This window comes from Odocoileus virginianus, chromosome 14, assembly GCF_023699985.2.
Source record: "Odocoileus virginianus isolate 20LAN1187 ecotype Illinois chromosome 14, Ovbor_1.2, whole genome shotgun sequence".
Classification (NCBI taxonomy): Eukaryota; Metazoa; Chordata; class Mammalia; order Artiodactyla; family Cervidae; genus Odocoileus; species Odocoileus virginianus.
Window position 1 is genome coordinate 19,112,350 of NC_069687.1, and position 15,384 is coordinate 19,127,733.

At 38.4% G+C, this 15,384-nt stretch overlaps 1 protein-coding gene across 5 annotated transcripts in view; it reads right to left on the reverse strand.

Annotated features, from left to right (window-relative positions):
- CDH12 (cadherin 12) overlaps window positions 1-15,384 on the reverse strand; it is a 1,106,066-nt gene that overhangs the window by 23,347 nt on the left and 1,067,335 nt on the right. For all 5 annotated transcript variants that reach the window (XM_070476518.1, XM_070476515.1, XM_070476516.1 and 2 more), the window contains one exon: window positions 6,641-6,777. In XM_070476518.1, coding sequence (XP_070332619.1) covers window positions 6,641-6,777 — 137 coding nt within the window. The remainder of the gene's footprint in view (window positions 1-6,640; window positions 6,778-15,384) is intronic.

Below are 15,384 nucleotides of genomic sequence, written 5' to 3' on the forward strand. Positions count from 1 at the left end.
TCTCTGTCTATGGGATGCTCCAGGCAAGAATACTGGAGTAGGTAGCATTCCCTTCTCCCTGGGATCTTCCCAACCCAGGGATCAAACCCTAGTCTCCTGCTTTGCTGAGGCAAAAGTGATACCACTGATAAGAAACAGCATGGCATCACTTTTGCAGAGGAGTAGAACTCTATTTAAAGAAGGCAAAATGCATGGAGTTATCTGACTCCCCCACCTCCTCCTTCTTCCTCTTTTCTCTGCTGATGCCTGGGCTGAAGCATCAACAGGAGCTGCAGAATCACCCTCTGGAGACAGGTGTGCTGGGCAGTGACTGATGTCTTCACTGTTGTTTTCCTTTCACCTCACTGGTGACCTTGTTGAGCCAGGTCATCATCTACCTCATTAGTGCTTGCTCTGTCCAGGATATTCCTTATATCTTTGGCACTGGAAAAGGCACTGCTATTAAGGGCAGTGAGCAGGTAGGAGGTGGCATAATATAGGTAGACAGGATTTTCTAAATATAGGGAAATTATCACAATGAAATCATTAGGAACTGTTGTAGTTTTTTTTTTTTTTTTTTTTTTTTTTGAGTGTGATCTAGTAATGAATACCTATTAGATAGAGATCAAAATCTACCCACCTACAACATGGCCACACACATACCAATTGCTCATATATTTGCCTAGTCTCATATTTTGAGTATTTGTAGATCATGCAGGAAAGCATCTGCCTGCAATGTGAGTATCCCAGGTTCAATCCCTGGATGGGGAAGATCCCCTAGAGAAGGGAATGACTACCCATTCTAGTAGTCTCACCTGAAGAATGCCGTGGACAAAGGACAGTGGTGGATTGCAGTCCATGGGATCACAGAGTCAGACATGATTGAGGGACTAACAATTTCACATTCACATATTATTTTTAAAATGCAAATTAACTATAGAACTTTAATAGGTATGTAATCTAATGAGCTTAAATATAGATGGATAAATAATAGATAGATGCCAAGATTAGCAATAATTTCAATTCAATTATTTGTACAATGCAAATGTACACATAATTACTATGCTGTTTTTCAGTTGCTAAGTCATGTCCAACTCTATGACCATATGGACTGCAGCCTGCCAGGCTCCTCTGTTCGTTTAACTTTTCAGACAAGAATACTGGAGTGGGTGGCCATTTCTTCCTCAAGGGGATCTTCCTGACCCAAGAGTCGAACCTGTGTCTCATTATATTTCCTGCATTGGCACATGGATTCTTTATCATAGTGCCACCTGGGAAGCCCTGGCTCCAGTCTTGTTTGGGGTAGTCATTCACTGTGTGACAAATGAAATATATCTTAGCTTACATTTTCTTCACTCTTGCAATGTGGATAGCAATAAATTGAGTGAATATATATAAAGTTACTATAATAGCTTGGTTTACTAGCTTAAAACATTTCTTACAATTATTATAGAAAAATTAGGTACTTTTTCTCATTTGGCCTGAGAACACAATTCCATGTCTATTTGGCACACAGGCAGAAGGAAACCCTTTAAAAAATTCTACCAAAAAAGTTTATTTATTTTGTTTAAATCTTTCATTTCTTAATGACCCATTTGGTCAGTATAAATCTTTTGCAACTTTCCCCTGAAGGCTATCTGAGAGTACATTTAAGTCCATTTAATTCAGCATAAGTTGCATAGTTTTAACTAACTAAATTAATTTGGGGGATCAACTTCTAACTATTCCCAAACTCTCCTTAGGAACAGACTTCAATCTTAGTTTTAACCCACAACCAATTATGTTTTGAATGTAAATAATGTTCTTCAGAAGTTTATTAAAAATTAGATGAAGTTTTGTTGAGCCTATCATAGATAATAATCTCAGGTTGATTTTTCTCTACTGAAGATGACATTATTTGCATTATTTTGAAATAAGAAACATTAAAGAAAAGTAGTTCTAATGCTAAATAATCTTAAAAATTAGTTACCTTACAGTTTAATCCCAGTTTATAATGGTGTACTTACATACAAGTGCATATTCCCCAAATATATCACTTAGTAAGTCTATCACTGATATCTGATCTGTTCCACAATGAATGGGAACAATGTATCACCATCTGGATAACTAACACAATCAAGAAAAGAAGAATCGTCTCTGGTATCATCCATTTATTTTATAATTTTGTAAATTTTCTAAAGCTTTAATGCAGTTATTTATAATTAGCTTTGTATAGTAATATGTGTTATAGTCAATACCCCCAAAAAAACACAAAAAATTAGAAATATTTGTTGTTGAAAGTTTCTGATAATTTGAATGAAGTGAATTTTTGAGACTTCCACTTTTTTTTTTAATTTGAAAGATTAGTATCATAAAGCCAGCAAAGCAGTAATGCATTAAAGAATTATTAGGGGTCTAACAAAATTATTTGGACCGCCAACTGTTGTAACACTGATTAATGATTGCTTTTTAATTAATTGAAAGTTGTTCAATCATTGTACCATTTCATTTCATCTGAGAGGTTTTACAGAAGGGTCAGAGCCAAAGCATATGCTAGTATAATCTGCAATAAGGTACATTTACACAATTTTTTTCCACTTGGCAGGGCAAATGTGGGCTATTTATTTCATAGTCATTCACCATGACAATAATTTCCTGCTCAGGCTGGCTAGTTTGAGCAGAGCAAGCAACCTTATATACTAAAATTTAAATAAAGTTGGCTTTCAAACTCTGTGAGCTCAAATAAAATCCACAATAGCCTATTCTTATTGCAGAATCATTAATTACCACGTGGTATGTACTTAGCCTCTTTCTTTTCCATGGAGGTGTAAGGTGCATAGTGTTTGTCTCACCAGACTTCTTTGAAGATGATAATTCCTCTCAGTAGTCTTTGAATGGACAGTGGAGTGGATCGAGGTAGATAATTTAGAAATATTAGCCAGCCGCCCTCTTACAAGGTGTGCATATGTATGGGTTGTGAGTCTAAAGTCCCAGTTCTGTATATGTCCCAGTGAGTGCCAACATAACTGATGAGACTCCATACAGTGGGGTTTCCTAAGTAGCATTTAGGTAAAAACTACATAGGATGTGACTGCAGCCATTAACTTAAAAGATGCTTGCTCCTTGGAAGAAAAGCTATGACCAACCTAGACAGCATATTAAAAAGCAGAAACATTATTTTGTCAACAAAGGTCCATCTAGTCAAAGCTGTTTTTCCAGTAGCCATGTATGGATGTGAGAGTTGGATCATAAAGAAAGCTGGGCACTGAAGAATTGATGCTTTTGAAATGTGTGTTGGAGAAGACTCTTGAGATTCCCCTGGACTGCAAGGAGATCAAACCAGTCAATCCTAAAGGAGATCAGTCCTGAATATTCACTGGAAGAACTGATGCTGAAGCTGAAACTCCAAAACTTTGGCCACCTGATGTGAAGAACTGACTCCCTAGAAAAGACCTTGATGCTGGGAAAGATTGAAGGCAGGAGGAGAAGGTAACGGCAGAGAATGAGATGGTTGGATGGCATCACCAACTCAATGGACATGAGTGTAAGCAAGCTCTGGGACTTGGCGATGGACAGGAAAGCCTGGCATGCTGCTGCCCATGGGGTTGCAAAGAGTTGGACATGACTAAGCGACTGAACTGAACTGACCTGACATAGGATGTAGAGATTGGAGTGGAGTCAGTGTGTGCCCTAATTATACTGGTAATTAACAAAATATGGCCTAAAGATAGAACAATATTGTTAATCAACTATGCTCCAACATAAAATTAAAAAAAAATTAAAAATTCATATAGTTTGAAAAATTACAAACTTAGGAACAATGACACTTGTTTGCATTGTAAAGTGCATACTCCCCTTACATTCTACAAATGGTTGCAGCCCAGGTTCTGACCCGAGGTGTCAAACCTGCTACTACAGGCGCCCAACACACCACAATGATGGTTTTCAGTAGATTTTGTACTCCATGGGGAGAAGAAATTTTGGAGCTACAGTACAGGTGAGTGAAGAACTAGAGGCAGGCTTTCATCTTTAGTTAAGGTACTGGGTCTAATATCTTCCTTAAAAAACAAAATGCACATTTTCCATGTGTATTAACAGAAAGGTTAGGTGACACAGGATAGCTTTAATAAAAAGTCTTTTGCTAGACAATATGTCTTAGATAATAGAAATCATTTGAATAGGCTACTTCTGGTCAGTTATCACCTAATATATCCAAATCATTAGAGTGAGTATAATGTAGTTCATAGAGGTCTTCTACCCCATAACTTAGATATCTCATTTTCACTCTACTTGTCACAGAAAACTACAGTTTATTTTCTAACTATAGTATGGTTAAACTGCCCCCAGTATTATGGATAAAGGAAATAATTCAGAGTTGAAATAATTGAAAGTGTGAAAAAGATGATGAATAACATATGTAACCATAGTAGGAGGTGATATTGGGAAAGAAGAAAGATATCTAGCAGGAAAGGAAACTTTAAATCAGAAAAGCATTTAAAGAGAACAGGCAAAGCTAACATTCCATTCTGTTCTCCCGACAGCACGTCTGTTCAGGCAGCGGATTGGACGATCCACTCTGAGAGGCTAGCTGAGCAAGGAAGGCAGATTTGAAAGGAGACAGCAGGACAGAGAAAGCATACAGCAGAAGAGTAGCCTTCAGACTACATGTTTAGCATGGTAGGGATGCGCGAATTTCCCCAGGATCGAGTGAACACAACAGAAGCTGGAATTGAGAAACCATGCTATGAACTCTCCCCAAGAAAACCATCTGCAGCACAGGGGACCTGGACCTGAAATTAAGAAGCTATGGGGTCTACCACTGGGTGCTCATAGCAAGTTCATGGGCAGATGGGATGCTCAGGACCCCAACAGCAAATAACACAAAAATTACATGAAGAGAGTTAGTATTTGGGCAGTCCACTTAGCCAGTCCATTTTAACCCTAGAAGCAGTGGCAAAAAGGAGAGGGCTCTCTCATCAACCAGGGGTATATGAGAGAGATTTATGTGAAATAATAACATTTGCAGCAACATGGATGGTTCTAGAGATTATTAAGCTAAATGAAGTAAAGCCAAAGATAAATATATGATATCACTTTTATGTGGAATCTAAAAAAAAATAAAAGTGACCCACAGACTTAGAAAACAGACTTACAGTTAGCAAAGGGGAAAATCAGAGAAGGGATAAGTTAGGAGTTTGGTATTAACATATACACACTAGAATATATAAAATGGGCTTCCCCAGTGACTCAGTCATAAAGAACCAGGCTGCCAATAGAGGAGACACAGGTTTGATCTCCTGGAGAAGAAAATGGCAGCCCACTCCAGCATTCTTGCCTGGGAAATCCCGTGGACAAAGGAGCTTGGCAGGCTACAGTACATGGAGTTTCAAAGAGTCGGACACAACAAGTGTGACTAACTCTTTCCTATGTACACGCACTGAATCGAGACTAATCAAAAACCTCTCAATAGAGATGTTCAGTTAGCGCTTCCCTGCATTGAAATTGACATTAGCTGCCAGAACATTGTATCAGATGCACAAAAGGAAATAGGAGGAAAGCAATATACAAGATACTTAGAAGGAATTTCCTCAAATCTTTCAATAGACCTTATACAGAAGAACTTCTATGATGCATTTCCATTATAGACAACTATGTTGATAGCCAGTGTCTCCACTCCTATCCTGATATGTTACCTTAGGAAGCTTGTCACCTTGATAATATCCTCCACTGTCCAGCCAAATCCACATGACCTACCATCACAGTCTAGAGGATTCTGAACCATGCAGAAGCCAACACAAGGAGTAATGCCTAACAAGCCTATAGATTCCAAACGATTCCTTGGAGAATTGCACTTAAAACTCCTGAATAAACATCCCACCCTGACAAGTGTTCAGGGCTGGTGCACTGGGAAGACCCAGAGGGATCAGGTGGAGAGGAAGGTGGGAGGGGAGATCGGGATGGGGAATACATGTAACTCCATGGCTGATTCATGTCAATGTATGGCAAAAACCACTACAATATTGTAAAGTAATTAGCCTCTAACTAATAAAAATAAATGGAAAAAAAAAAGCTCCTGTATATTCCACAATGGTATTCATATACTAACAAAAGAAGAGAGAAAGAAGAAGGGTGACTTTAGAAATGCTCTCTCTAGGACTTCCCTCGGTGGGCCAGTGGTTAAGACTCTGTGCATCCAGGGGGCACAGTTTCAACCCCTAGAATGGAGATCCCACAAGCTACATGACACAGTAAAAATAAATAAATAAATACACAAAATTATGCTCTCTTTAACTTCAAAAACTGTTTCAGAACAGATGATTTTATGTGATGATGATTCCCTCCTGCCTGGCCTATGAAACTCTGCATAATATATACAGGGGTGCAATGTGGAAAGACATTGGAACTATGGTGGATTTTTAAGGTTACAGGGTGGAAAGAAGTGAGCTCACACCATGAAAAGCACCGCGAGGTATTCCTGCCGTCCTGCAAAAAAGGTGCAGTGGCAGCTGTCACAATTTTTCTGGACTTGGACAACGAGGGAAAGGAGCAGGTTTCTGAGTTTCCCCAGGAGACCACTCAGCTGTCAGTCCAAAACTGAAAAACAGCTCAGCGGGGACTCGTTTAAGGGTGTGAAATTCAAAGAACTGCAGTATAACATTGATTCCGTCCATGCCATACTTACTAACTTTACTCGCAATTATGGAGAAATTATACTGCGCAGTGCTTTCTCTGTCTAGTAATTCATTAGTGGCGATGGTTCCTTCAGTCGCATCTATTGTAAAGTAGCTGTCCCCATCACTCTTCCAATCTACGAGGTACCTGTGTACAAAAAGAGGAGATGCAAATGTGCAATGATTACACATTCATCATTATGCCAGTCAGGCTAACCTGACACAGTTCCTTATTTTTCTCCCTGTAGCTATTACCCACCTTGCAATAAAGAAGAGTGTAAGTGACAGCTTCTTTATTGCAAAGTCAGTATGCTCAAGGGGAAACTGGGAATAATGAAAGATTTAGTACTCCTGCTGTTCATATTATTTTAGGGTCTTGACACCTTGAAAGCTCAGCAGAGACTAAAATTCTAAAGCTGACCATGGATTTCCTTAACCTGCTGAATATTAAAACTTTTTCAAGCAGTAAAAGATTCCTTAATGGTGGCTGTGGGAAGAGCTGGGGGTGGGGTAGGCATCTGGAAACAGCAAGAAAGAACTTAGGTCAGAAAAGAGGTAGCATCTTTGTTTCCATGGACAGAAAAAAAATCATGTTAAGGAAACTAGGTAAATTCTTAAACTGACAGGTGCTATAATTGCACAGAAATATTTTCCTCAAACACACAAAAAATGACTATGATTGTTTTATTACTCTTAAGTATCAGAACAAGTTCCTTAAAAAAAGTGACCTTGGCTATACTCTCTCTTTATGTTCTTTATTAGCCAAACTCCTTGATAGTAAGTGATCCGCTTTCTTTATGTTAAACAGTTGGAATAAGAAATCCAAGAATATGAATTTTAAAAAATATGCATTTGTATAAGTCTTTATGTAGCAGTGAACATATACAGTGATATTTATAAAGTCATTTTAAAGGTATATTTTCTATCATCATATTAACAGACATTTTGAAATCTTTCCATGTGCCAGGTATTGTTCTAAATATTTACATATGTTAATAAATTCTCACAACAACCCTAAATAATGATATTATTAATCACCTTATTCCACAGGTGAGGAAATTCCTGAAGTTCACAAAGTTAGAAAGTTTTAGAGCTGATATTTGAACCAGGTCATAAATGTTTCCCACATAATTATCATTGTGTAGACTTACCAATTTTAAACGGACCATTTTAAGTGAAAAGGCTCTGCTAATCAAAAGGCTAAATGCACAATATATTTATCACCATTTTTGTGATTAGAGAATCAAGATGAGGTCCTTACAAACAGTGGTTGAAGACAGATGACATCATTGTAGTCAGCCCGTCTAAATCCCCGGTCATCATGAAATGTTAATTAAAGCTTGTGTTTCAAAATAGCAAGTTTTAATCTTGACAAACAGGTTATTTAAAATTGGGACAGTGTGCATAACATTTTAGAACTAGATCAAAACTAGTTTGTCTCTATAGATTTATTGTTTGATTTATAACTTGTCAGTATTCATTAGTAACTGATAGGATCAGAGTAAGAAACAAGCTTTTTATCTGCCTTTGATATTTCCATTGTTGATTTTTGAAATGCATTGATGCTTTATGAGTTCAGTGTAGCATCCTGTCTCATAGAAATATCTCAAAAATTATAAATGAACTTAAAAACCAGAGAGTACAGCATATAATGAGCTTCATTCTCTCTATTGCAAGATGCCCTTTTTGGAACGAAAAAGCATCTTCTCACAGTACCCATTTTCAGCACCTTTATTCAACTTGGTAACATGCCTAATTGGAGGTAGATTGTTACTGAACTCCCTTGGTGACTATAGCATTTCTGAAGAATTGCTGGTATAGACTAACAGTGGTTGGGGTTTAATGGTAGAATTCACTAAATATTTGCTGAGTGCCCACTATGCTGCAGACATTGTAGTAGGGTTGAAGCACAAAGGAAATTATAAAGTATAATGCTCACTAATAATGAATCTAGTTGGAGGAATGTATATAAAGAGGATTATTATGTTTGATAGAAGGACAGAAAAGACAATACAGGAGTACAAAGATCCCTGGTTCAACACCTATTGGTTCAGGCAAACCTCCCAACACACGATGTTTGACTGGCATTAGAAGGCTATAAAGGAATTATTTATGAGAAGAGAGAGGCAGGCAAAGTAAGGTGAAGAGGAAAGATATTTTAGGAACATCAACAGCAGCAGCAAAACCATAGACTGCAAAACCAAACCCACTTCTCCTGCAATGAAAACAAAATACCCTTGAGTTTTACTTTCTTTGTAGTAGAAATCAGGCTTGATTTCTAAGGTATAACCTTTAGTTTCAAAATGCTCCTTACATCGAGTTTGTTTAGAAGTTACTATTACAAATGATGTGTTATATATGTAGATTAATTATGTGTTAAGTAGGTATTTATTCCATTGTGGTGCTCTTCTTAGCTTCCCAGGTGGTGCTAGTGGTAAAGGACCTGCCTGCAATACAGGAGACTTAAGAGACATGGGTTCGATCCCTTAGTTGGAACAATCCCCTGGAGGAGGGCATGGCAACCCACTCCAGTATTCTTGACTGGAGAATCCCATGGACAGAGGATCTTGGTGGGCTACAGTCCTTGGGGTCGCAAAGAGTCAGACACTACTGAAAAGATTTAGAACACATTCACATGCAGGCAGAACGAAGGAAGACACGAAACATGCCGGTGTCCTTTACTTTGACCAGTATACTCATGTGAAGTGGATGTTAGATTTACTTGTCATCTTTAAGTGTGATGGAGATAGGACAGGAAAATGGAATCTATAGAAATTATTAGTTTGGATAAGTAGAATGAAGACTTCAATGTCAGAGCTGCACAAGGTCATAACGGGTTTCCTCAGAAAACCATAAGCACCAAGAGTAATCAAATATTGATGTAAAAATATTCATATTTGGTACAGATATGGTAGAGCATTAAATCTAAGTGTGACTGGAAAGCCTGAATATAACTTGCAGTGCTGAGTTACTAATTTCCATACACAATGGACGGAATTCCCATACACTTTTCATGGATGAAATATTTTTTAATTATTGTTTCCTGTTTCTGTTCTGATCTTAACAAACATATCTTGTTCTGAGCACTACAATAAAGTCTCACTTTTCAAGCATATGCTTCCTTTTTTCCTAAGCCCTATTTTAAATAATAGCTTTATCCACATATTATTGGAGAAGGGAATGACATCCCATTCCAGCATTCTTGCCTGGAGAATTCCATGAACAGAAGAGCCTGGTGGGCTGCAGTCCATGGGGTTAAAAAGAGTCGGACATGACAGAGTGACTAGCACTTCATATACTATACAATTTCCCAATTTAAACTGAACAAGTCAATCATTTCCATATATTCAAGTTGTGCAGTAGGTGGTAAGTTTTAAGATGTTTTAAACTTATTCATTCATTTTCTTTTTTCATTTAATTCATTACTTGGGGTAAGCTCCAATTACCTGGGAATTTCACTTCTATAGATTGAAGATTGTGAAGGTGTGGTGTTTCTGGATTTTTCCTCTGCTACTTCCTTTTGCATTGAGTGCATATTATTCTGATGGAATACTAATTCTTTTATTAAATAATAATGTTATACTCTATATTTTTAGTTATTTTACTTTTATCTGTTCCAGGTTTTACTATATACTGCTTAACATAGATTGAAATTTATGTTAACTTAATTCTAATAAAATATAGAAATCTTACTCCTATGTAGCCATGTGCTCTTATATATATGAAAAGTGAAAATGAAGTTGCTCAGTCCTATCTGATTCTTTGCGACCCATGGACTATAGCCTGCCAGGCTCCTCCATCCATGGGATTTTCCAGGCAAGAATACTGGAATGGTTGCCATTTCCTTCTCCAGGGGCTATTCCTGACCGAGGGATTGAACCCAGGTCTCCCATATTGTGGGTGGATTCTTTATCAGCTGAGCCACAAGGAAAGCCCATATATACATATACATATACATATATATTAGCATATTTTTTCCCTGGTGGTGGCTCAGTGGTAAAGAACCCACCTGTCATTGAAGAGATACAAGTTTGACCCCTGGGTCAGGAAGACCCCCTGGAGAAGGAAATGGCAACCCACTTCAGTATTCTTGCCTGGGAAATCTCATGGACAGAGGAACCTGGCAGGTTACCATCCATAGGGTCACAGGAGAGTCAGAAACAACTTAGCAAGTAAACAACAACAACAAACAATATGTTGATATGGCAAAAAATTTAGTAAAAAATTTTTATAATTAGTGCTTTCATAACCTTATGTCTATTAAAGCTGGAAAATAAAGGGAAGCAAATATTTTGGGAAGAGCTAAAGTTGTCTAGTCCTACAGACTCTTTTACCCTGAGAAATTCTCTAACTTCTACAGGTCCTGGATGGAGGCACGATGGTCTTCTCATTTTGTTCTCATTTAGACTCTTCCAGGAATGAAGAAGTGAGGGTGACTAGACTCCAAATTTTCAGCCTGCCTAGGAGAGGACTTCTCCCTGTGAGTGAGGTTGAGTGGAGGAAGCAACCGGCCAACCGCTCAACTAGGAAGTTTGCTTCTGAGAACTCAGAAGTGGAGATTGGAAACACTGGCATCCTGCCCCTCCGAGAAGGATGATATACCCCATGATTGAGAGCTGAGGACAGAGGAGTCATCTTTTCTCAACAATTCTGTCCAGAGTCCAGAGAGAATTCTCCATCCGGCTGAAATGACAGACGAGAGTGGAAGTGAGAGAACAGGTCCTGGGTCAAGCGCCACAGCCTCTTGCTGTTCTCAAGGAGTTTTAGTCGATCTTCTTGAATAAATGTTTCATCATTTGCTATATAGAATAGTTAAATATTTCTACTTCACGGAAACATATCTAGGACTCTAAGAATGTCTTACTTAGGACAATACACTATTTCAGGTTTGCTGAGTGAGGACTTTCTCAGGACTAGTGCTGAGTGTCCTGAGACCCCAAAAACACCTTGGTCCCAGGAAAGAAATGGAAAAACTGATCACCTTACTTCTAGTTAACACTTACAGTATCTTACAATTTATAAAGCTGATTCAGACAGAATATGTGTACAATGAATCACTATACACTCACAAGGCATTTTTTAAATATAATTTTTACAAATATGTTATTTATTTGTTTGTTTTGGGTGTGCTGGATCTCTGTTACAGCGTGGGCTTTCCTCTAGCAGGGGAGAGTGGGACCTACTCTCTCGATGTGGTGCACGGGCCTCTTCGTTTGCTGGCTTCCCTTGTTGCAGAGCATGAGCTCAGCGTTCCTGGGCTCTGGAGCACGGGTTCAACAGTTGTAGCCCACGGACTTAGTTGTATTGTTGCGTGTAGGATCCTTCCAGACCAGGAATCAAACCCATGTCTCCTGCATTGGCAGGTAGATTCTTTACCACTGTGCCACCAGGGCATACCCACAAGTCATTTTTAACTGTACTTTTAACTTTTTCCAGTAATGAGTTTAAAAATTCAAGAACTTAAATATTGCATCCATAAAATAGGTGCCTATCTCTGCTGATTCATACACATATATACATAATGTGTACATATCAAACCAAAATTCAATATATTGGAAAGTGAACAGGCAAATTTCATTTATTTAGTTATTTCAGTATAACACTGAGATCAAGTTTGCATTCCATAAATTAGCCACCACTTAGAGGCAAAGAAATATATATAGAATAAAGACCATGAACTTTTTGGAGAGATAACTCGGGTGATATACCAGTTCTTTCACTTACCTTGTGCAATTAGGTTAGGAATCTTTCTCCCTATTATCTATTCTCCTTGTCTCTTGTAAAATTTGGAAAATAATACCGATCTAGCCATGTAAGGGAAAGTGTGGTACAGATGAAATGAGATAAGATATATGTATCTAGTTATAGAATCATACATGTGGAATGTTTTCACACATGTACATGTGTGTGTATGTATCCTTTCCTCCTACTCTCTTTCCACATTATCCATTATTTTTTGGTATTTTTCATTTAAAACAAAAGTCCTTCTTTCTAACACATACTTGTATGCTTTGTTGTAGCACCAAATTGTAACATATATATATATGTATATATATATATCTTTCAACTTTAAAACATCTGAGGGTCTTCCCTAGAAATCCAGTGGTTAAGATTTCACCCCCTCCCCCCCGATGCAGGGGATTCAGATTGGATCTCTCATCAGGAAATTAGAGTAAGATCCTGCGTGCTACAGCAAAGACCCAGTGCAACAAAAAGAAAAAAAAAAAAAAAACTTCCTGAACTACAGTTGAGTTCAGTCGCTCAGTCGTGTCTGACTCTTTGCGACCCCATGAATCGCAGCACGCCAGGCCTCGCTGTCCATCACAAACCCCCAGAGTTTACTCAAACTCATGGCCATCGAGTCGGTGATGCCATCCAGCCATCTCATCCTCTGTCATCCCCTTCTGCTCCTGCCCCCAATCCCTCCCAGCATCAGGGTCTTTTCCAATGAGTCAACTCGTCGCATGAGGTGGCCAAAGTATTGGAGTTTCAGCTTCAGCATCAGTCCTTCCAATGGATACTCAGGACTGATCTCCTTTAGGATGGACTGGTTGGATCTCCTTGCTGTCCAAGGGACTCTCAAGAGTCTTCTCCAACACCATAGTTCAAAAGCATCAATTTTTCAGTGCTCAGCTTTCCTCACAGTCCAACTCTCACATCCATACATGACCACTGGAAAAACCACAGCCTTAACTAGACAGAACTTTGTTGGCAAAGTAATGTCTCTGCTTTTTAATATGCTATCTAGGTTGGTCATAACTTTCCTTCCAAGGAGTAAGCGTCTTTTAATTTCATGGCTGCTGATCACCATCTATAGTGATTTTGGAGCCCAAAATAATAGTAAGCCACTGTTTCCACTGTTTCCCCATCTATTTGCCATGAAGTGATGGGACCACATGCCATGATCTTAGTTTTCTGAATGTTGAGTTTTAAGCCAACTTTTTCACGCTCCTCTTTCACTTTCATCAAGAGGCTTTTTAGTTCCTCCTCACTTTCTGCCATAAGGGTGGTGTCATCTGCATATCTGAGGTTATTGCTATTTCTCCTGGCAATCTTGATTCCAGCTTGTGCTTCTTCTAGCACAGCGTTTCTTATGAGGTACTCTACATATAAGTTAAATAAGCAGGGTGACAATATACGGCCTTGACGTACTCCTTTTTCTATTTAGAACCAGTCTGTTGTTCCATGTCCTGTTCTAACTGTTGCTTCCTGACCTGCATACAGATTTCTCAAGAGGTGGGTCAGGTGGTCTGGTACTCCCATCTCTTTCAGAATTTTCCACAGTTTATTGTGATCCACACAGTCAAAGGCTTTGGCATAGTCAGCAAAGTAGAAATAGATGTTTTTCTGGAACTCTCTTGATGTTTCAATGATCCAGCGGATGTTGGCAATTTGATCTCTGGTTCCTCTGCCTTTTCTAAAACCAGCTTGAACATCTGATGTTCCTATGTTCCTGAACTACAAAACCCCCACAAATCCTAGAAGTACAAACCACTGGAACAGTGTCAGGCTTTATTTCTTACAATAGTGTTTTTGCTTGGTCCTCATTCACTATTTTCTGGCATCTAGTTTTTATCTCCATCATCTTGTGAAGTTGGTACCCCTTTTGTTTGTATGTATCCTCTCAGAAAGCTTCGTGGTGGTTTAGTTGCTAGGTAATGTCTGGCTCTTGGAACACCATGGACTGTAGCCCTCCAGGCTCTTCTGTCCATGGGATTTCCCAGGTAAGCATAATGGAATGGTTGCCATTCCCTTCTCCAGGGGATCTTGTCACCCCAGGGATCGAACCTGTCTCCTGCATTGCAGGCAGATACTTTACCAACTGAGCCATCACGGAAGCTTCAGAAAGCTTACTGCCTTCTTAATATTTTCTACTTAGTGAAATATCTTCAGCATCCTCCTGGAACTGGTCAAACTCTTAATACTAGGTCCTGACATTTTCCTAAGGTCCTATCTTAGTGTGACTGGCTAATCTCTATGCCTGACTGAATGACAAACTTGAGACAATGACCATTTTCTATTGTGATATTTTGCCCAGTGTAACAATTAGGGAATATTGGTAAGAACTGATCATCGGTGAACTGACAATGAAAACACTCCTACATTTCCTGGATGTTTTCAGAGAAGACATGCTACTGCTAAGACATGACCCAGTTCTAAAATTCCTTCAATTAGTTTCTGCAAAACACTATCCCAGTGTGAGCCATCAGTAGTTTATTTTGCTACAGCCCACATCCAATCTAAGGGTAGATTGATATCTTAATTGCAACTAATCACAACACTATAATATGAAATGTCTAACTTGGTCCAGCTCACCAGTTTAAGTAAGTAAAACCTTTAGATACTGACTGTGTTTGAGTCATCTTATATTATTAAGTGAGAAGATGATATTCAAATGAAAAAAGGTATTTATGATCTAAATGATCCAAATCTATAGTTCCTAGTATGCATAGTGACTGTTGCTAAGAAATTTGGTTTAATAATTGAATGGAAATCAAAAATTAATGCATTAACTTAATCTTCACAAACCACTTGATAGAGAACAATTTTATTACTTTTCTGTAAATGAGTTTTCAGAAATGTCTCGAAGTTTTGCTCTCTTCATTAGGTGAGCATTTCCCTTAAAATTGTTTCTTTTAATTTGCCTAATAACTTTCTCACAGTTAATGGAAAAGCTAACTTTGACCCTGTCCCAATTCTCAAATGCATTTTATACAAAAGTACTTGATGACACAGAGTTATATTAAAATTATTA